Source organism: Pelobates fuscus, chromosome 12 (genome assembly GCF_036172605.1).
Source record: "Pelobates fuscus isolate aPelFus1 chromosome 12, aPelFus1.pri, whole genome shotgun sequence".
NCBI lineage: Eukaryota > Metazoa > Chordata > Amphibia > Anura > Pelobatidae > Pelobates > Pelobates fuscus.
In genome coordinates, this window is record NC_086328.1 from 22,850,143 (window position 1) to 22,873,599 (window position 23,457).

The following is a 23,457-nucleotide window of genomic DNA, read 5'->3' on the forward strand; positions in this document are numbered from 1 at the left end:
ACTCACATCGTGGATGAAGTCTGCAATGTCAGATGGACGTTCAGAGGGTCTGCGGGGGTAGCGTGGCAGTGTCGGGTTGTAGGGGGTGTCTCTGCGGATAGGGGGCTTCAGACGTGGAGATGGTGGCACTGGCATTGTTGGGTTCCTAAGCCTGTTCATGTCATAAGCATCCTTTATAATATAGGGGACAAAATAAAGGCATAGTGACACATTCAAATATTCCCCCTACCCATTTCTAAAGCTGTTTTATATAACAGGCCTCTAAGCACCAACATAATGGTGATGTTATTTCAGGTGCCTTCTGATAAACCCAATTTAACCCTTTAACTGCCAAATATTTTTAATACAAAATACTAGCACATTATTTGGAGCCAACATATAAACATAAAACTGCTATTAATTACATAGATTGCTGTTCAGGAAGAACTAAACCATCAAATATACAAAGGAATTTTTTTTCCCCCTCTGTTTATACTTTACAAAAATTTGGGGGCAATATAATTGTGTTACAATCTGTCAGACTGCATTAGAAATCTAAACCTCGCCATATACATAATGTGCAAAAAACCATACGCAAATTTTCTCCCAACGTATAGTAAGTACAGTTACACAGAGCATCCATTATATCCAGAGCACTGCAGCACATGGTCAGGGTTAGTCATTAAATTCTAATGGGGAAATTGAGGCTCATATTAAACCAATTTGTGATTATATTTATGTTTTTCCATATAGGGTACTGTAGCTTGAATTTTTACATTTGGATATAACTTGCTAACATTCAGTCTTCAAAAAAAGCCAAGACATTGGTAGGAGTTAATTGCAACTAAAGTGGAATGAACCCAGGTAGTACCACTTCCCAGAATTATTTTTTTAAATGGAGTGTCCTGCAAGTCCACAGGAGCCTCTATAGCGGACATCTAGCGATGAACCAGACCATGTCTGCTCCCCACAGCTGTCACTTGTGATGACTGCTGGGTTTGGACAAAAGTTAGTGGCGAACCCCAGGCTTTACCATAATACAAAGTAGTCTTTGTATACTTTGTCTTATGTCATCTTTGGATTTTGTTTGAATGTTAATGAAATTCCCAAATAGTCAGCATCGTTCATTTATAAAGATCATACCTATATGAAATAATGCAAAGCGGCTTTTAAAAAAGAAAGCTCTCCTTTTAGCTTAATTTTTTTATTATATATACTGATTTTAGTTTGTCCTAATTTTTCTCCCTATCAGACTCTGAAGTGTAGTGAATGTTAATCCCATAGTTATGTTCGGTGTTGAATTTACCGAATAACTTGATGAGAATGGAGACGGTGCTGTATGACAGTATTCTGATGTGGAATGTCCAAGACAAATAGTATTAGCCAGGTTCTGTAGATCTACTGATGGTAAATATGTACAACATTACATGTTGGGTCAGATAAGGACTTAATAATCTGTTAAGGATAATGCAATATTATTAGAAATCCCATCTGATTGCATTGATATATGCATTGATATTGGATTATTTCCTGTGTGTGGCCTCTACTACTCCAGCATTTGAACTCTATGGTAAAATAAAATACCTGATCCTCTTCTCCTCCTCCCTGCTCGTTGTAGTTAAATATATTATCTCGTACATCATCCTCTGAGTCGGACAGCAAACCCTTTTCTCCGCGACCACTCGAGGCGCAACGGAATAGCAGCAGGAGCAGCGCCAAAACTGTGGATGGGAATGATATTTTAATATAGAAACAGGTCTACACTGGGTGCATGATGTCTTTAGCATGAACAGTCAGTACTTTACAATGAGAGCAGGCCTGTCACCTCAATATGGCATGAGAACAGCAGTGTGTGCAAACTATCCGCTAGGTACCTATAGCTATACCTGGAGGAGGTTCTGGGACACATTCAGGCTGGTCATTCTAATTCTGGGGGTCGAACCTTCTCCAATAGGCCTCCACCACTCACCAACTACCTTTTATATGTATGTCAGTTTTGCCCGGTTCATTATTCTACCTTTTTCTAAAATCGACAATAATTTTATGTCTTAGGACTTTGTTCATTTTGCCCCATAACTCCTACAAAAACCAGGATCAAGAAATAATAAATAAAAATAACTAAAATAAATTACTACAATGATACATTCTGCTGTTAAAGCAGACCCATCACCACAATACGATTTTACATTTAACCCCAAGAAAAGGTTATTTCCCATTTATGATCGTGTTTGTTACTCTGTCCACAAACCAGTAAAAGAAACGGATTACAATGATTATTTTCCTATAATACAGGGTTACGCTTTTAGACACTGAGAAAAGTGCAGATTGTTTTACAGAAATGTTTCTTAGATAACCATGTGTCTGTTTCCAAAGAGAACACTTGTTACTTCTTTTTAAATTATAAAAATGGATCATTTTATTTAAACAATTTTTGTCTCCTGTTTTTCATTTCCTTTACTCGGCTGGAATCGGGTTACTAATGGAGGAAACATTTGGAAGAACAGAAAACCGTAGAACAAGTTGGACCAGATTTCGCTATTAGAGTCTATGTTCACATAGCACATTTCTACCTGTGGCTTACGGCTAAAGTACATCTATGTACATTCATACAAATAAATAAACTCTACTTGTGAGTATTTCTAAGGATTTTGAGGATATATTTGGAAATGTAAATTCCAAAAATGCCAGCAGAAAGGGAAATTAAAGGTCTTCATTGGGTTTATCTACAAAAAATAATTATGGGGCAATATTCTGTGTAATGGGAACTTTTTCATTGGTACAAGTTTTAGAACACTGGAAACATTCTTTATAACATTCAGCAGTTCTAAAAATTACTAATAGCATGCAATCGAATCCTGCTTCCCATTCACGTACCAGACCCCCTCGCCTTATGATGCTGATACACTGGGCCCATTATCTCTGAGATAACATTACTTCTACAATCGGTGGGACTTAATGGGTCTTGGAATTATGACTGTGTTGTTTGCCAGCTTCAGGACTGGTAGAAGATGTAAGCGTAGTCAAAAGAGAAAAAAATGATGGCAAAACAAATCCCGTCTGTGAATGTACAGGGTTGGTAATGAAGGTGTTAAGTGTTTAAATTTAGTCACCCAAACATGAGTTGGACATAATGTCAGTGATAATTGCTGTATTTTTTCTCACACCATTAGTGTACTGAGCGAAAAGCTGACATTTGATATAAACTCTAGATCAAGGTGGTGAAACCATGCACCACATGGGATGCTGGTCTAAATTATGTTACAGAGATTAACCAGCAGGGGGCACTAACAACATGCTTCTAAAATATATATAGTTTATATACTCACGTAGAAGGAGGGCGATGCTGCCCAGAATAATAAGTACAGAACTGAGGCTGATCCCTGTCCCACTGTTAAACAGAGCGGCTGCGGTTCCTTGGCAGGAGCCCAGGGCATCGCACCGGCACACTGAGATGTTCAGTAGCTGTAGTTGCGCCAAGGGCGGCTCTCCAGAATCCGCCACGAGCAAAGGCAGAACGTAAACACCTTCCTGCACTTCAGAGAGAAGCTCCAACAGAGCGTGGGTACCTGGAAAAAGGATATGACTGTAATACACCTTCATTACACTGCCAAAGTGATTCATGTAATAAAACCCAGTATTTACCAATGGCAAATTGCTCATTATCAAAACTGACAATATTTGGCTCTAAAGATTCAATGAAAACCTGTTCTACTTTCCACAAAAAGTGAAGAGCTCCCAAGCCCTTGCCCCTGTTCTATTGGCATGCATTACTTACTATTGACATGGCTGATGCTCCAGTTAAGTGTCAGTTCAGTGAACGATGGCTCCAGCTGGAAGGTGAATGGATGGGCTTGGGGTGGCAAGTCTTCATCGGTGGCACTTATTAAGACCCCATTGCCCTGCTGTGGCTTGTTACATAGTTCCCTGGAGTACTGCCACAGCACGGGGGCATGGTCATTCACTTCCAGCACTTCCACAGACAGGGTGCCGGTGGCACTGCGTGGGGGTGTAGCTATTAATATAAAACAGGAAATATTAGTTCACCATTTGCTTTAAAGCAGAACCGTCATTTCTTTATACTCCAGTATTGAAGCACTTCCTGGGGTGAGTAGTTGAGTGGGTAAAACAAAATTATAATGTCCAGGGTAGGCTGACATTACTTCAATAGTGACATATGCCAACATGGCACTGTGTAGTATAGGTTGGTTTGCATGGTATACTCTGGCTGTACCCAGACATACAATGTAAATTAAACAATGCTATTGGACTTGGCATTAATCCCACACCTGTAATGTCAACTGCGCTTTAACAAGTTTAGCTTTAAAATCTCAAGTGCCATTAATAAGGCAATGCATTCACAAGAACACAGAGCTGTTATAACTTGGCTTATTAGGATTGCCTTCTTAACAATATAGATAGAGCAGTTTAAGAAACAAATGTAGCAAAACAAACTGAATACTGCCAAACTTCTGCAAAGGCAGTGGTGGTCTGAGAAGTGGATAGATTACAGGTATAGGAATGTACCCTGCAATGTAAACTCATGTCCTCACAATGCTCAGCCGACTAACTCTATAACTCTCAAGTATTAACATTTAAAATTATGCAGCACTATTATAGTGATAAGCGTCACTTTAAATACACTGCCGTGACCAAACCCACTTGTGCACTCATTGCACTATATTGGAAGCACAAGAAAGATCACTAGGTACATACTGACAACCACACACACATAATTAACAGTACTAGAGCCCCTTGTGATCACATTTGGCTTCATGGGACCAGGCTCATGTTTTTTTACCATTGTCCGTTGCAGTGATCAGGGCTGTATACCATCCGCCTTGCAGGAACTGGGACTTCCGATTTAGTGTATATCGAGTATGTATCCGTCCAGAACCTGCATCCAGGGTCAACCAATCCGCAGGGTCAGAAACCAGATCATAACTAAAAAAAAAAAAAACATGAAACACAACCAATTGTTTGTAACATGTAGGTTAATATTGCTTTTTCAAGAGGAAAAAAAAAAAAAAAAAAGAAAACCCTTAAATTCTCCTTAATTTATACAGTGTAACAGAGGGCACATCAGTATTTATAAACAAAGATTCCCTGCTCCACTCAATGGGTACACTGGAGGATGAGTACTTCAGGAACCACCACGTTGGGGCCCGTGTTAGGTTACCATTAGTTATGGAGTTTTCTCACTGTTGTTCTATATACTGTCTATTTCTACTCCTCCCTCCCAATCTATATGGTTTCTCCTTGTCTCCAAAAAATAATCCGGTACAGTGATGTCATGGTTTAGGTTCCTGGTTACCACTGAATTGCTGCTTTTGTGATAAGCCTAGAAGTTCTAAGAAGGCTAAATAAGAGTTGAAGGACTTCCTATCTGCAGAAGCTGCTCAGAATAGGAATTTGCAGCAAATGAAGGAACTTTGAATTTGAACATATTATTTATTTTAATGTATTCTTTTGTTGTATAAAAAATAAATGAACTGTTAACTCCAGCTAGGAATGTCATTTTAAAATTTTCCATTCGAATAGCCTATTCATTCATTGGTCTGCAGTAGCCAAGATATCAAGCTATCGCTGGCTATGCTGTAATCTTGTTAATGTAGACCTGACATCTCCAGAACAGATTTCAAGAATTTTCCCAAAGTCATGTGACTCAGCCAGTCTCTCCGGTATTAGTGCTCGAAATGTTCTGTCAATATTGTAAAAGTATTTCAGAGCACTTCTAATTACACAATATTTACACAGAATAGAAATGGTTTTATTAAAACGGTGAGTAGGTCCACTTGATCTATATTGATGCCCTCAAGTTTGACGTCATGCAGAGTACACGTAACTTGGTGGCATTCTGGGAATGTGTAGCTAATGAAAGCCTTCTCTAGTATAGATTATCACTGAACAAACATCTTGAGGAATTCAAAGTGAAATGACAGTGGACACGTCCTTCTGGCAGGTTACAGTGTCTTACTATAACCATCAGACATTGCTTAACAGGGCTAACAAATGCGGCAACTTTGGGCTTTGTGCTGAGTAGATTATTAACTGTTGGAAATTAGACTTTTACTTTTTCAAGCTGGAATATTTCATGGTTTTATAACAAATTTAAAGTACTCGACAAGAAGCTCAATGCAATAATACTTTAAGGGAATAGATAGAGGTGGGCAAAACACAGATTCACAGCAGTTTTGCAAACCCAAGGCTGGTATATATCCAAACATTTATCCTGATTCTGATTCCGTTACAAAGGTAGTAAATGAGCAGCCAATAAGTAAGGTGTATTCTGGGAAAATGCCGGCCACAGTTACCGGTAATTTTTCAGTTATGAATCCTCTGTTTCACTGGTGGCTAATCGAAACTGCAGAGAACCGGGAAGTAGATTGTCCATACAGAAACAGTCTATAGTTGATGTTGGGGTGCCCTCTGCAGTAGTCTTAATCCCATTAGAAAGTTTCATGACTGAGTTTTATGACTCAGTGAGACTTGGACTGAGATGACCCAGATTACAGTCTATCGTCAGTCACCTTCACACAGATAAAGTGTAGAATTGTGAGTGGACATTGTCATCACCGAGTCTTCTTCATTTGAGACATTTTAGACTAGCCTCCGAACTAATGAAGTGACTTCGGTCACTAGCCTTCCAACCAATGAAGTGACTTCAGTCATTAGCCTGCCAATCAATGAAGTGACTTCGGTCACTAGCCTTCCAACCAATGAAGGCCAGGGACTAATGAAAGTATTTAGAAAATTGGGTAGACTAGATGGGCCGAATGGTTCTTATCTGCCGTCACATTCTATGTTTCTATGTTTCTAAGTGACTTCGGTCACTAGCCTTCCAATCAATGAAGTGACTCCGGTACTTCTGTATGTTCACAAGTGACATACGGAGTACCACAATTGATATTGCGGTACTTCCGTATGTTTCCAGAACACTGATCACTGACCTTAAGCATCACTCAAATGTAGTATTCCACATCTGAAATGCCATTCAGCCAAATTCGAGGGAATAGCAAAATTCCACGTATATTAATCTCTGCAATCTCATTACTCCGAATCCTGCTTTTTACTGCTACGAGCCTAGATCCCTCCCTTCACCTAACTTGCAAACAATAATAGATGCATGCTGCTCACCTGATCTCCTGGACTTCCTTCACGTCAGGATCTATTGCCGTAAATTCAGTGATCTCAGTTCCTGGTGGGGTCCTCTCATTTACTCTCACTATCTTGGGGTTCTCATGGAAGAATGGAGGTTCATTGACGTCCTTCACCGTGATGGTCACTCGAGTTTCAGAGCGAGAAGTTCTGGGGGCTGATGGCCTGAGCGGAGCCTGGTTTTCAGCTGACACAATGAGCTGATGAAACTCCTTCGCTTCATGATCCAAGGGCTTGAGAGAAGAAGAATTTCATAGTGAGATTCAGTGAATACCAACACATGAATTCCAAAATATTTTTACAACAAAATTAAAAAGTTTACTCCATAAAACTTTTTTCCCCCACCATCAGAAAGTCAACACTCCAAAAGATTAAGAAGGTACCAATACAGGGTGGAGTCTGGCCACCATGCCCAACGGCTGAAATCTACTCCTGAAATCGGCATATAATAGCAGTTCTATTTCCGTGGTGATACTTAACTTTGTAATAGAGGCTGTGCTTCTTTATAAGCTGACTAAATTCATGTCAGGCCTGATCTAAAGGAGAAAGAAGCTCCAGGGTTCGAAGCCTAGACTAGAGAACGTACGAAGGAGGTGGCTGCTTTCTAGCACCAGTCCACCGATAAATGACGCACCCCCAGGAATTCAAAGTGTATTTTAAATTCAAGGCCAAATTATCTGAAATGGAAGCATCGTTGAATTTTTCTGGATTGGTTATTTTGTCCTTGAATCTCAAATTCCCTTTGAATTCTTAACAATGTTTACTTTAGTGAACAAACCTATCAGTGTTTTTTCTATCTCATATTCCCTGCTCTGGGATGACTAGTTGAAGGTAATTTGGAAGGTACTAGTCTAGTGATATACATTGATGTTACCTTAATGATAAAAAGGACTCCTTCGTTGGTCTCGGGGTCTGTGCGTATAGTGAATTCACTATGGGGGTCTCCACCTGTGATAGAAAACTGCACCTTCCAGTTGGGGGACCCGCGGAGATCCTTGTCAGTCACACTCACTCTCCCAATTTCCAAACCACTGCTGTGTTCCGGGACCTCCATGAAGAACTGGAAGACAGAGAGAATCATGCTATTAATACAACATCAGAAACAGTACTTTCTTTTTCCGTTCAAATATTAAGCATTCCTTGCCAGAAAAAAAAAAGACAATTTGCTTATGAATCCCTAATTACAATTAACTATAGTTTCTCACTCTCTGCCCTTTATTTGGGGTAATTTTACAATAATGTTTGTTAGCCATGTAAACAATACTCCTAACCAAGTAACTCCAAGATAAAGCTCTTACCCACCAAGTACTCATCACTGCTTACTACAGAATACCAATAAGATCTGGAATTAAGCAGGTACAGATGCATCTGATTCCGCCCATCAGAAACACATAGTTTAGTATATGTACCAAGAGAGCTGTTTCATGCACTGAATGATCCACCTGTAATTATCCACTTGCTCAACTTCGGAGACCTGCCAGCCGTCTATGAAACAGACACACTAATTTCACACGTATGCCTATATTGGGACTAAATGCATGTTTGCTCCTGTACCTCATCCTGTGTGAATTCGGGAGCGTTGTCATTAATATCATCGATGATTATGACAGCCTTGGCAGTACTGGCGAGTCCCAGCCCCATCATATCGGCCACTTGTACAGTCAGGTTGTATGATTCGATCACCTGAAATGGAACGAGAACCATGTTGTAGACATCTGAGAAAGAACGCTATGTTCCATCAAACTATTCAAATTCTTTTCAAGGTGCTACTCTTAAAGGTGGCTTGAAACTTTTTATATTTGTCCCTAACACACAGATAAAATCATGTTATTTGGCCAGGGTTCCATAATGTACCTCTCTGTCTAGTCCCACTTGAACCGTCCTGATATCGCCTGTCTCCTGGTTAATACTGAACATCTGCGGACCATCCTGCTGGATGATGGTATATCTCAGCTCCGCATTGTCTGTCTGTGGATCATCTTCATCCGTAGCCTTGATAGTCATAACGAGCGTGCCTGGACAAACATGGTGTATTGGGAGGAGACATTACATTGTGCATCATTACCACTTCACCCTCAGTCACCTAGTTTGAATACCCCGACATTACCAGGTATTGCTCCCTCTGGAACATGACCTTGGAAGACTTTCTGTGAAAATATCGGAGGGTTGTCATTCTGGTCAATTACCACAATCTCTAAGTCAGTCGGCTCCTCCAAAGTAACGCCTCCACTATCCACTGCGAAAGCGCGAAGCTGGTAAAAAGAGGAAAATGTAACGTGAGTAGATGGAGAGGTGTAACCAGATCTGGACTCTGGGATGGGACAAGAATGTGCCAATGCTACATCCTAAAAAGGCCATGTCAATACGTTTATTCTGTATAGCAGTGTTGGTCGGGTAGTAAAGGGTCTATCACATAATGATGCTGGTATCAAGCTACTCTATCTCTCCGTATACACATCTTTAAATTAAAGCTAATAACCTGCAAACGATTGGAAAGTAATCCATAGAATGAAAAGTGAATTAGTGACAGTCAGAGGCGTATAACAGTTTTCCTACCAATGATAAACCTATAAAGTGTCTTTTTATTATTCAGAGTTTGTAATGAATCCAAAATGTTTGGATGAATACTGTACGGTAGACAAATTGAATGAATCTCTTATTTAAATATACTGTACTCCTGTTAGCTTACTTACATATGATGCTATAGTTTTGCTTTTCTTTTTTGTTGTTGTGTTTTTTATGGCTTGTGCTTTAAAGACTGGTCCTGCACATTACTGCCATGATTGGGTCATAGGTACACCCCTTATTGGTCTCTCTGTTCTGCCAGCGACCTTCTCCTGTCAACTGCTCACACACTTACTGCTAATTCACGTTTGCAAGACTTCTCGTGGGTGGCTCCTATCCTATGGAACAGCCTGCCTACCCCCATCAGACTCTCCCCTAGTGTTCAATCAGTTAAGAAGTCTCTTAAAACCCATCTCTTCACAAAAGCTTATGGCCTCCCAGAGTAACTTCTATTTCACAAACCTGTCTCTTGCTCTCTCTGAGAAGGCCACACTCCACTCTCACCTCCAGTTCTGCTACTTTCCCATCTTGTTGTTTGGTTGTTATCCCCCTCAATGCCCATCATATTGTGCTTTATACCCCACCTCCTTTATATTGTAAGCTCTTCTGGGCAGGGTTCATCAACCTATTGTTCTGTAACATTTTGTAATAGTCTCATGTGTTAATTCCCCCTTTTCATAATATTTTCATAAGCACTGCGGAATAAGTTGGTAGTTAACCTCCATGAGAAATTGATACATTTCGTGAATTTAGAATTTCCAGGGAACTATAACATAGAATAATAAGTAGTAGAATCTCTAATGGCCAGAAGTTCAGTATTTCAAGCTCGGTTTAATTGTATGTCGAAGATATGTCTAGACTGATCATACTGTTTATGCTAAATGGAAAGTTGCGGTCAATGAGGAAAAAGTAACAGGGAGATTTAAGATAGACAATTTCACAGACAGCCTAAAACACCTTAGGGTCAGTCATGTGTATAGTCTTATAATACCTTGAAGCGCTCCATTTTCTCCCGATCCAGCACTGCATTGAGGTACACAGCCCCCGTGTTCTTATTGATGGTGAAGATACCCTTTGGCTCCTCATCTACTCCAACACCTTTGATGCTGTAGATCACACTGCCGAGGTGCTGCTTGTCCGACTTAATCTGAGAGCAAGAAGCAGACATCATCAACAGCGATCAATGATTTCACATGATTAGAACAAATTTAGTTGAACTATTTCAGCATTGAAAATTTACTAAAACCTTAATCTTTATCTACATTACCATCACCTGCCTGGGGAAATGGGGAACAATTTTCTGTATTAAGTGGACATATGGTAAATACTGCTATATCAGTTGTTGCCATTAGATGGCAGTATTGCCCTGGGTATCTGTTATTTTCTAGCTAGACCAGAATTATACTTTAGTTCTTCTGTATAGGAGTAAAAAATCTCAGGAAGGCACATACTGAACGCTTGAACTTGGACAATGCAGTGTATAAAATAAAAACCTGGGAAAAAAACTGCAGATTATTTTGAAGATTAATCATGAGATAATTTGAAAGATTGAGAATACCAAGGATGATTTACAGTAGTGGCATTTTCAGGTTACGACCTCAGAGCCCCAAGTATCTGTCCGTCACATTACACCTGTCCCATGCTGAAGGCACGCCACTGGTGTTTCCATAAATAAAGAGTGATCAGCACTGGGTGTATACCTGCTGGTACTCCACCTTCAGACCTGACTTATAAACAAAGAGCGATCAGCACTGGGTGTATACCTGCTGGTACTCCACCTTCAGACCTGACTTATAAACAAAGAGTGATCAGCACTGGATGTATACCTGCTGGTACTCCACCTTCAGACCTGACTTATAAACAAAGAGCGATCAGCACTGGGTGTATACCTGCTGGTACTCCACCTTCAGACCTGACTTATAAACAAAGAGCGATCAGCACTGGATGTATACCTGCTGGTACTCCACCTTCAGACCTGACTTATAAACAAAGAGTGATCAGCACTGGGTGTATACCTGCTGGTACTCCACCTTCAGACCTGACTTATAAACAAAGAGCGATCAGCACTGGATGTATACCTGCTGGTACTCCAACCTCAGGCCTGACTTATAAACAAAGAGCGATCAGCACTGGGTGTATACCTGCTGGTACTCCACCTTCAGGCCTGACTTATAAACAAAGAGCGATCAGCACTGGGTGTATACCTGCTGGTACTCCACCTTCAGACCTGACTTATAAACAAAGAACGATCAGCACTGGGTGTATACCTGCTGGTACTCCACCTTCAGACCTGACTTATAAACAAAGAGTGATCAGCACTGGGTGTATACCTGCTGGTACTCCACCTTCAGACCTGACTTATAAACAAAGATCGATCAGCACTGGGTGTATACCTGCTGGTACTCAACCTTCAGACCTGACTTATAAACAAAGAGCGATCAGCACTGGATGTATACCTGCTGGTACTCCACCTTCAGACCTGACTTATAAACAAAGAGCGATCAGCACTGGGTGTATACCTGCTGGTACTCCACCTTCAGACCTGACTTATAAACAAAGAACGATCAGCACTGGGTGTATACCTGCTGGTACTCCACCTTCAGACCTGACTTATAAACAAAGAGCGATCAGCACTGGGTGTATACCTGCTGGTACTCCACCTTCAGACCTGACTTATAAACAAAGAGCGATCAGCACTGGATGTATACCTGCTGGTACTCCACCTTCAGACCTGACTTATAAACAAAGAGCGATCAGCACTGGGTGTATACCTGCTGGTCCTCCACCTTCAGACCTGACTTATAAACAAAGAGCGATCAGCACTGGGTGTATACCTGCTGGTACTCCACCTTCAGACCTGACTTATAAACAAAGAGCGATCAGCACTGGGTGTATACCTGCTGGTACTCCACTTGCAGAGCTGACTTATTCAGAAAACATCTCAGTAGAGCACAAGATCAGGCACTATGACGCTTTATTCCCCGGGAGATGTGAAAGCAGACAGTGTTGCAGAGTCCAGACGTTTAACAGCGTAATAAAGGTCTGACCACCATAACGTTGATGTTTTTACTTCCCAGATGGTATAAACGTTATGAGACCTCTACTGAATTGTCTTTGAGACAGTGGAGCTGAAGTCACTAAACCAATATCAAGTGAGAGAAATGCTTAAGGGGGGAACCTACTCGTGTGCAATGTAGCCAGACCCTCCATGCTCCCTGGATATTCATTTATGTATGCTGTTGGGCAGCACATGAAAAATGTTTCCCCAGTGTTTGGGCATGGATATGTTTTGGAATGGAATCCATCGATTGTAATCTCTGTGTGTTCAAGGAGGAATAGCTAGATTAGATAATTTATGCATCTCCCCTGTAGTAGGAATGGTACAAACCACAGTACAGACCGTATCATGTCCATTAGCAGAGTGCCAAGGAAAACATGGTGGATGGAGGGGCCGACTGCTGATCAAGCAGGTCACTTGCTGGAGCGGAACCTCCGATTCTGAGATTTTAAGCCTGACATATTCTGTATCTGACTGACCTATAATCTTTTGGACTGCCACTGATCAGGTGTTTTTCAGGACGGCATTACCTGTGGCCGGCTGCTCACCTCGATTCCCTGCTTTGTGGCCCTCCAGTCGGTGGGGGATATTACACGGTCTATTACAGCGTCTTACGGGTCCAGCTAAGATTTAATTGAGTCCATTATCTTCAATCTGCACTATACCGAGTGACGGCTGGTGAAGTTTTAAGATGGTGGAGAGCCAGACTCCTCCTTATACAGTACAGAGATACTCATACAATACACAGAGCTGAGCATAATACAGAGAAGCTCATACAATAAAACAAGCTGGACACAGACCTGTGCAGACTATAGAGATACCCATACAACAGGTAGAGCTGAGCAAAATACAGATAAATAACAAACAGTGCTGGGCATAAAAAGGAGATACCATAACTATCCCACACAGCCAGGATCACTGTGTGATAGATTACACAGAGCTGCTATACAGAGATCCCCACGCAGTACGTCTCTGTATTACGCTTAAGCTCTCTCTGTCTATCTTCCTAGCCCTGACAACTTTATCTTTGACTTTCACTTCAACCAAAATGGTTCCTTTTTCAACGGAATGTGCTCATCGGGAGGGAGTTTGCTCCCAATCCCAAAACAGACCACTGCCCATTATTTCATACCTGTACTAGGAGCAAAGGGATATTCCTGGCGTTCTCAGCCACACTGATTACTGGAATCACCCAAGCTCTCTTGACCCTCTGTATCCTGTTGTCCATTAGGGCTGGGCGTCGCCATGGATACAGCACAAGGGCATCTTCTGAAACCTCTTGCACCACCATTGTAAGAACCTGCAGGAGAAGAAGAGATAATTAATTATTGGAAACACTGCCGGTATATTTGATGATTTAATATATTAATTAACATTACTTTTATCAAAACACAGAAATGTAACATTTGGTACAAACGCCATAAAGCCAGCTGATGGCAATTAACGCAATATTGGACTTACGCCGACATGTCTGTAATATGAAGACTTATCTTTGGGACCTTGTGAAACAACATCCAAATAGGCCAGGGTTTGCTTACATAATGTGAATATGGAAGGTTAATTTGTTTGCTCTAAGGGTTGTTACACTTCAATAACAGTACAAACACTACAAACAATACAAACAAATATAAAGTTTTAGACAGTTAGCAATACACAGCCCTGTGGGATACATTTCCCTTAAAACTACTTGGTTATATGTGAAATCTGAATGATCACCATTAAAATATCCATGGTAGATCACTTGCATGAAACGTCATGATTTAAAGAAGGGATTTGTCATGATGGAAATTGTTAAGGTAATTCCACAATAGCTAAATTGGAAAGAAATCTCTAAATATGAGGTTTGTCCATTTCAGGTATTTTGTCATAAAATCTGCAATCCCTGACGTTTCTTAATTTGGGGAATACGGTTGTGGACCACGGTCAGATGCCCTGTCTAGGTCTCTCACATCAGCAGTCAAGCTAACTCACATATTTTCTTATATTTTTGTTGGTTTACATGTTATGTATTTATTATTCTTCGTGGTAAAATCTAAATAAAATATACAGAAATCAGAATTTAAAAACAACTAGAAAAAAGTGCTCCAGAGAAAAGGAGATTAACGTAGATGGTTTTATCTAATCAAGTAGAATGCTATAGTAGAAGAGGAGTGTCTATCCATGGTCCACAAATATTGTAAAATGGAGATCAAAGTGAACATCAAAGTTTAACCATGGACCTCGTTTGTGAACTACATTTTCATGATGCTCGGCAGATCTAGGTGCCAAGATCAGGCATCACCATTTTTGGATGGAGTAGATGACTTTACTTGAGCTTTTTGTACTTTACATTTCTAGCGTTTCAGAAGATCTTATTTTACCTTGGAACCGAGTAAATAGGATTTGTATAAGCACATGTCCTCTGTCAATCATTCTATCCCTGTCAAGAGGTCCTGAACTTTGACCTGGCAGAGTCACAACTGCACAAACTCTTGGCCTAAAGCTGGCCTAATTGCCCCTTGGTCTGCAAACGTCTTTGAATCTCATTGGACAGGTGTCTCAACTGGACATCTCAATCCGAACTTGATAATCCTACAAGTGACACATGTAACAGGTGTGGGGTGGAAGCTGGAAACATTTTGTCTGTGCTGTATAAGAATCCCTAGTGGTCCATGTTTATCAGTCAATCTAACATTTACTTAGGAAGTACTGAGAAGACGCCAGTTTACTTAGCATAATGGCTTTTAGAATGCTTACACACTTAACACTCTGATCATCAGTTACTGTATGCCATCGTTACACAAAGCCAGTTCAAATCGGATTTGCTTTAAATATGCAATCATCACATGTACACATCTGTCTGGATTCATTAATATTTAAAGATAAATGTACAAGGCAGAGTTGTCCACGTTCCCCTACGTGTTTCCCAATCCAAGACCCAAAAGGCATGTTGCTCAAACACAAGTGTTAGTATGTACAAAATACTACAACATTTACTGGATAAGCCAAGTTCTTTTGTACCACTAACTCTCTGCCTACGTCTTTAAAAATATAAATTCATTCGTTTTGGAAGCTAACATTGGGAAATTCCTCAACTCTGTGTTCCTCAATTCCATGAAATCTTTGCCCATTAAATCAATATCATGATTACACGTACTTGGGTGCATGGATTACAAGCTGGTATGAACACATCTGCATTTTATTTATCATTCTTCAAAATGCGATATATTAAACATAATAATAAACTGTAAAAACAAACATTAGATGGACTTCTGACCAGATCAATTGATTTGCCTGTCTATTGCTGTATGTTGAAGATCGCCAGTAGGGGAAACGTTCCCTCTAAGAACATTTCCATCCAGGAATTAAATAAATGGTTCTTAGATGGAATATGTTTGAGTATAACAGTCTGTCAGTCTGAAATAGTAACAGTGAAAAAATCTCAGGCACTCACTGTAGTAAGTTAAGCAGGTTTAATGGACACAGCAACATTTCAACCTGTACCCAGGTCTTAAGGATGCTTGATAATGACCTGGGTATATATTGAAATGTTGCCGTGTCTATTAAACCTGCTTAACTTATCACAGTGAGTGCCTGAGATTTTTTCTTTGATACATGTTCTATGGGGTATGCTGCCCCATAGCACCCTGTATTTCTCTTTTGAAATAGTAACACTGACACATTTAATATTCTATTCATAAATATAACTATCAAATAAAACAGAAACACATTTCAATAAGTGGCACTAAAGTAACGTGATACAAGAAAAAAAAAAAGAACAGATGGATTGCATGCCTTTCCCAGTGCAATGGAGACCCCCTAACTCCGTGAAGAGTCTAATGAAGGTGTTTTCCAGAATTCATCATGTATTACATCACAGTTGAAGAATTGGTCGCGGAGATAATGTTTAGATAAAAAATTAGGTAATCAACCGAATGCTATGTTTGTAATATGGACCACTGGATATGGACCATAAATGGATGTAAAGTTAGAACAAATGTTTTCACTGCGGAGATATTGATTGAGTTCAAAGTCTACAGGAGCCTCACTCCGTGGTGAGTGTGTTTGGGGGGCTTCTAGGTCCTGCAATGACCTTACCTCGCCATTAGTAGCATGAACAGTCAAGTAGAGCATTTGTGATGTGTGTGGGTTTTAAAGGACACTGTAGGCACCGTATCTGCTTTAGTTCATTGAAGTGGTTATAGTGCACAGAGCCCCTGACTCCCGTCATTCCATTATCATTTAACAGTTTTTAATGTTTTAAAGCGGCACTGTCATGGCCGAATCCAGTTTCTTTTAACCCCCCTCCCGACTCCACTACATCTAATTGTCTCACAGTCACCCCCAAATGCCCCTAAGCCCTCCATATTACCTATTTTTTAATATTTATTTTGTGCCTGGACCTAAGTCCTGGGCGCCGCCATCATTGTGTGGGTAGATGAAGGCCCTGTGGGACATGTCATCTGTGCACACTAGATAGCGCTGTGAAATCCCTGTGCATGCCTAGTTAAACACTTGGGCATTCACTACGGGAATTTTGTCTATTCATTCATGAATATCGATGTTCGTTTGTTCAGTTTATTACAAGGAGGGACCTAATGCGCAGCTCCCTCCTTGTAAAATGTAAAAATAGAAGCGGCAGGGAGCAGTGCCACTTCCTAAGGCGCCCCCCATGTCCTCCCTCACCGATATTAACATAAGGGAGATTGAAATCTCCCGAATGCCTGTACTCGCCATGCCGCAAGTAGGGGCATGTTTACTAAACAGTGAGCAGCCTGTGTCTGGTGTAAAAAAAAAAAAGACTAGCGGGCCCCACCCACCATTTAGAGACCCCACCCGCCGCTCATGGGTGGGGGCGGGGGGAGGACAATAGGTTCCCCCCATTGTCATTTAGGGCCCCCACCCGCTGCTCATGGGTGGAGGCCGGGGGACCCTATGTCTCCGTTTATTTGAATAGCCCCCGCTCGGGGGGACACTATGTCCACCCCATTAGTTAACAGATGCCCCACCATGGGGCCATTTATTGTGAGGGGGGGGGGTTATTTTATTTTAACAGTGAGCAGCCACTTAGTATTAGTAAATTTGTCTGAAAGACCAATTTAGGTCTTTCAGCCTTTTGGTAGATAGCTCCCTGATACCGTGGGAAGATGCAGCCGCGGCACGAATCGGATCGGAATTTCATTCATTCAATAAAATTCCTAACCGACCTAAAAGTACCGAATGCCGTCTTAACATGAATGAACAAACTGTTCTAATTCTGTTAGGACGAAATTCGGGAATACTGACAGGAAGCATCGTGAGATCATGGAGGAAAGGTGAGAACTGTGGGAAATTGCTCTGTCCACAGGGAATGAAGCACACTTTGCTCCTCCGCTGGTCAAAGCTAGTCAGGCATAGGAAACCTCCATAAGACAAACAGTCCCTACTTTGTCTTATGTTTTAAAGAAAACTAGATCAGACAGGAAGAAATGAAGAACAGATCCTGACAGATGGAGAGAAGAGGAATCGATTGGGGAAAGTTAAGTTTGGCATTACAGTGCCGCTTTAAGCTAAACGAGAGTCCCCAGAGCCCATATTATCTGTGCTGCGTGGGCTAATGAAGATTAATTAGCCTGAACAGAAATAGATGGCTGTGATTGGCTGAGATCAGCCTATCACAGTATACCATTCAGGTATGAACTGAATAGCTATAAGTGTGTAATCTCTGCCTTAGCCATGTCTCCAGTGAAAACCGAGTTGTGGGAGGCCGAGGAACCTTATTTACTGTTAAACTGCTTGATAACAATTTAACACTAAATGGAGGATCAACACCAGAGTACTACAGACACTATAACCAATACAACTAGATTAAATGGTGTCCCTGTAACTAAGACGTAACGTATTATAATATGCATTAAGTGGAGTGGCACTCGCTAATTAATTTCCATCCGTATTGCCTCCAGACCAGGGTGGACCGTTCACAACATATCAACAATATAACAACATATCAATAATCATGAAGAGAGTTGGACTGGGCACATACAGGTGTGTTAAGGAAGAATTTGGAAAACCATACGTTTTGGCACCCCGGGCGACTTTATCAAGCCAACACGTTGTAACGTTGTTTCCCAATAAATCTTCCTTAACACACCTGTATGTTTCTGGTCCATATTTCTTTGTGATTAATGTATTCTAATAATACATATATTATAAGACTTGATGTTCTCTTTGCTTGGAGCCAGAGGGATAACCAAAAAATAAAAATAAAAAAGAAGTAGAACAGAGCATATTTTAACACATAAAAGGGTCACTATAGTCACCAGAACAACTACAGCTTAATGTATAATCATTGAGCATGAAGGTATGAGTATAATCATTGCTTTCAGGCATTTTCATGCAAACACTGCCTTTTCAGAGAATTTAACATTGCCCCTAGGATCACCTCTAAGCGGCCACTCCTCAGATGGGCAATGGAGGTGCTTCTTGGGTCAGTGCTGCACAGTAAGCAGCTCTGCCGTTCAGCGTCTCCACGCTCTGCATGGAGACGCTGAGTTTTCCTCATAGAGATGCATTGATTCAATGCATCTCTATGAAGAGGTGCTGATAGGCCAAAATGGCATCTGGCCACGCCCCGTTGCCTATTTTAGCCAATCCAATGCTTTCACCAGGGGAAAGCACTGGATTGGCTAAAAATAGGCAATTCTGATGATGTCACCAAGGGGGCGGGGACAGAGCTAGCCACCTAAACGGTGGGTTTTGCACTATAGGGTCAGGAATACATGTTTGTGTTCCTGACCCTATAAACTATAGAGTGAATACTGTCAAACTGCTTATACAGTTTGTCCTTTAGAAGGTAGAAGACGTTTTTTTTCTCTGCACCACTTTGCAGGATACTATATTATACAATAGGAAGTAGCAGGAGTGCCAAATTGGGTCTCTCGTTCAGGTGAAAACAACACGTGTAATTAAAGTGCCGAAACATGTAAAGAACATGCAATTAAAGTTCAGAAACATTTGTAGAGCATCTATTCTATCCAATTATACATTATTAACATGCAAATATGCAAATTATACAAAATGATCCGGTAAATGAGTAAAATCAGCATGTGACTGTATTTCTAATTGAAAGTATGTATGTAGAGAGCAGTAATTGATTATCCAGATGGCTAAGGGGGAGGGAAGGAGTTTAGGGATTAACGTGAATTGAACAGTCCCCCTGTGACCCAGAATGTACCAGCTGCTGCCCCCTCCCCACCTATCAAGGAGGTGATCGTATTGCGTGTCTAAGGAATTTCCGTACTTCCAAAACAAGGGTCTGGGCTGCACCAAATATCCCAAGGACTGGGGTGGGCTGGGGAAACATTTGGTTATATTGGCTACAAAAACATTGTATAAAAAAGTATAATTTAGAAAGCACCAACATATTCAGTGGAGTTGTACAATTGGCACAGACATGGATATTCATCAAGGGCACATTTGACTTAGACAAGAAGTGGCAAGCTTGCAATGTCTTCTTACACACATTCATTGTCATCATGTTTGTATAGCGCCCAGAAAACTCTACAGTCATAGTAAAGGGTTTCTGTCTTACTTTGACAAACCGATACAGTAATGGAGGGTTAATTATCCGTCATTGTGGACTACATTTCCCAGCGTGCAATGTAGAGGCCTGACAAGCTCTCTGTAAGGTGTCAGAGGTTTGATAACTTCAATTCTTGCTTGACTATAAGTGACTCGAAGTGGCAATAAATGTTTTTTTTTAAATAGGAATAAATGCTTAAACAGTTTTGCTGCCAAAGCGCTGCACACATTGTAGATAGATGCACACCATTTCACTCTGACCACATTCACCGCCACCTGACAGCTGATCAAACTGGGGGAATGTGTTGCCAGAATCACTGTATGCCCTGGGCAATGTGGCCAACAGCTGCTGGTGTTTAAATATATCTATAACAAAAAAAAATCAAAAAAAAAAAATCGATATAGCAAACCAGATTTGTGTCCCGTCCATTGACTTTATATAAAAATGAGTCAATGCAGGTTACATGATTGTTAGTCACAATCAAAGAAGTCTAACAATACATAGTGTTCTTTTAAGGAAATGTGTAAATCAATTGGTGAGTCACAGCAGACGATAGGGCAGGAATAGAGATCAGGATCTGCTCACTAAAAACACCAGCGGCTATGCTCTATTTATTCAGAACAACAATGTGTTTTGTTTTGGTTTTTGTTCTTTTTGTTTTTTTGTTTTTCAAGACACCCTGGATTGCTCCTTTTTAAACTCTAAAATACAGCCCTTTATTTGTTCTATATTACTGGATAATTACGTATGTAACATTTACAAATATAACTACACATTCCATACAACCATGATAATATCAGTAACATTTCAAAACAGGCATTTTTCAAACTGTTTTTCTTTTAAATATTTCCAGGTCTCCAAAACACACATTGTGCCTGATGTCGCTCCAAACCAGCACAGTCTTGTTCAGGGCCGTCCACCCCTGGCGTCCAGTTTTTGTTGGACTGCAAATGCCAAAATTCATTGCCAGCCACCTGGAAATGCATTCCAAAAACTGACTGACAACCCAGGTCTAGTTAGAGATTGTGCCCAGACATACCATATGAGGCAGTGTAACCCTAAAATGTAAGAATGATACATACCAGGGTTTAGCGTGAAGGCGATACAAAAGATCAAATAATATATAGATTAACACAACTAAGACGGTAGGATCCCCAGAATTCGAAATATATCCATGGAGTCACAAACTTACTAAAACGATTTTTTTTTTTAAATAAACAGAAATTAAAGGGACACTATAGGCACCTAGAACACCTCATCTCATGTGGAAGTTGTCTAGGTGCAGTGTTCCTGTTCCCTTAGCCCTGCAATGTTAAACACTGAAGTTTCAAATAAACTGCATTGTTTACATAGCAGGTTTAAGACTGTATCTAGTGAATGTCTACCAGACAGCCACTAGAGGCGCTTCCTGCTGTTTCACAGAGTTTAACTCTGAGAAACAACACTTCACGTCCTCACACTTCACGTCCAGCGTGTTAAAAAAATGCAATAGGACAGCACTGAGCCAATCAATACATTTTTTTAATGGGAAGGTATAATACACATCCGGAGCTTGCTGGGCGTGCGTATTAGTTCCCCCCATTGGCTGAAGTCGGAGGCTGTGGGAAGGGACAAGGGGAGCCACGGATGCAGAGGAGCACTTTAGTATTAGGAATACAGTTTTGTATTCCTAACATATAGTGTTCCTTTAAGACTCATCACTGGATCAATGCAATACCACGACTTTACAGAATTCTCTTTTTATTCTATGGCCCGTAGAGTTGAGAATAGAGGGATACTCCTGCCTTTACAGGTAGAGCATTCAAGGTAATAGGAGCAGTTTTTCATTCAATTCTTCTCCATACAGAGGTTCCTGCTGTACTCACTGATCAAGCCTTACTTGTTCTGCAGTTGTTTTCAAACGAAAAACATATTAAATATCATTGACATTTATATAACGCCCGCTTATTACACAGTGCTTTACAATATTATTAAGGGGACTTTAACAATAAATGTTACAGACTATTATTAGATGTTACAGGAACAATAAGTTGATGAGGACCCTGCTCAAACTAGCTCCAGAGGAGGTGGGGTATATAATATCACACTAGGAAGGGCAGTGGGGGTGGGATAGGAACCAAGTGATGGGGTGAAAAAGTAGCAGAATTGGAAGTTGAGATTGGAATGGAGAATTGACTCACTAATTAAATTGAGAGAGTAATGACCGTTACCCTGGAAGCCATAGGCTGTTCTGATGAGGTGACTTTTTAGGGACTTCTAAAGGATTGAGGAGTAGGAGAGAGTCTGATGGGTGAACTGAGCCGCTCACACAAAATTAAGTTAGCAGTACAGGTATGATCAGCGAACAGGAGGAAGTCACCAGCATAACGAAGCAGCCGAGAAGGGGGATAACTATGGATTATTTCAGAAATATAGTGGTAGGTTGAGAGCTTTGTAGATAATAGTTGATACTTTGCATTGAATTCTAAAGGTACATGGAGCCAATGTGTGAGAGGAGGGGCAGGAGAGCTAAATAAGCACACACGCTCAGTGTGGAACCTACGGAGAACATATCTGATCCCCGATTCACAAGACTCCACCATTTCTCTCTCTCTGCCCTTCCACAGCAGTGGATAATGGGGAAATACAGATGGGTGGGTGCTGTAAATGTGTTTAGCTGCTAAAATGCAATTTTCCCAGGGCTGGTGCCAAGCAGGCGTCCAGAATAGCCTCACTTCTAACATACGCCGTGCATGATGTTATGTCCAAATGTCTGGGAATGTGCTCAGCTTAGTAACATTGAACAGAGCTACCCAGGCTACATGTATAAACTGAAACTCCTTGTCTGCTGAACTGACAATCTATAGCACTGGGTATCTACCATTGTGCCATAAGCCCCCTCAAAGTGTGCCACAAACTCACTGACTTCATGAATTTTAAAAGGTTGAAAGCAGTCCTTAGTGTGTATTTTATTTCACAAGTATCTGCACTAAATTGTGAATCCACTGAATCCACCCTGGCAATTAATTACATCTAGGAAATACATTGCTTTAGTTGTGTAACTCAATGATGGAGGTTAAATAAAGTCGGTCCTCTCACATTAAAGTGTGCGCCATGGTCCAAAAAAGGTCTTTATCATCCTTGCATACCTACATCTGAAAGGGCATGTACCAGTATCCCC

The 23,457-nt window shown here is 40.8% G+C and overlaps 1 protein-coding gene across 2 annotated transcripts in view; it reads right to left on the reverse strand.

Annotated features, from left to right (window-relative positions):
- Positions 1-23,457, reverse strand: part of CDH15 (cadherin 15) — a 34,213-nt gene that overhangs the window by 1,048 nt on the left and 9,708 nt on the right. Inside the window, exons 2-13 of one of the 2 annotated variants that reach the window (XM_063437886.1) lie at positions 13,890-14,057; positions 10,691-10,846; positions 9,242-9,386; positions 8,989-9,149; positions 8,689-8,817; positions 8,009-8,194; positions 7,114-7,367; positions 4,778-4,920; positions 3,755-3,991; positions 3,306-3,545; positions 1,564-1,700; positions 7-171 (exon numbers count right to left, since the gene is read on the reverse strand). In XM_063437886.1, the coding sequence (XP_063293956.1) occupies positions 7-171; positions 1,564-1,700; positions 3,306-3,545; positions 3,755-3,991; positions 4,778-4,920; positions 7,114-7,367; positions 8,009-8,194; positions 8,689-8,817; positions 8,989-9,149; positions 9,242-9,386; positions 10,691-10,846; positions 13,890-14,057 (2,121 nt within the window). Of the gene's footprint in view, positions 1-6; positions 172-1,563; positions 1,701-3,305; positions 3,546-3,754; positions 3,992-4,777; positions 4,921-7,113; positions 7,368-8,008; positions 8,195-8,688; positions 8,818-8,988; positions 9,150-9,241; positions 9,387-10,690; positions 10,847-11,257; positions 11,519-13,889; positions 14,058-23,457 lie in introns of those variants that run through there. The other variant, XM_063437887.1, reaches the window with a different exon arrangement.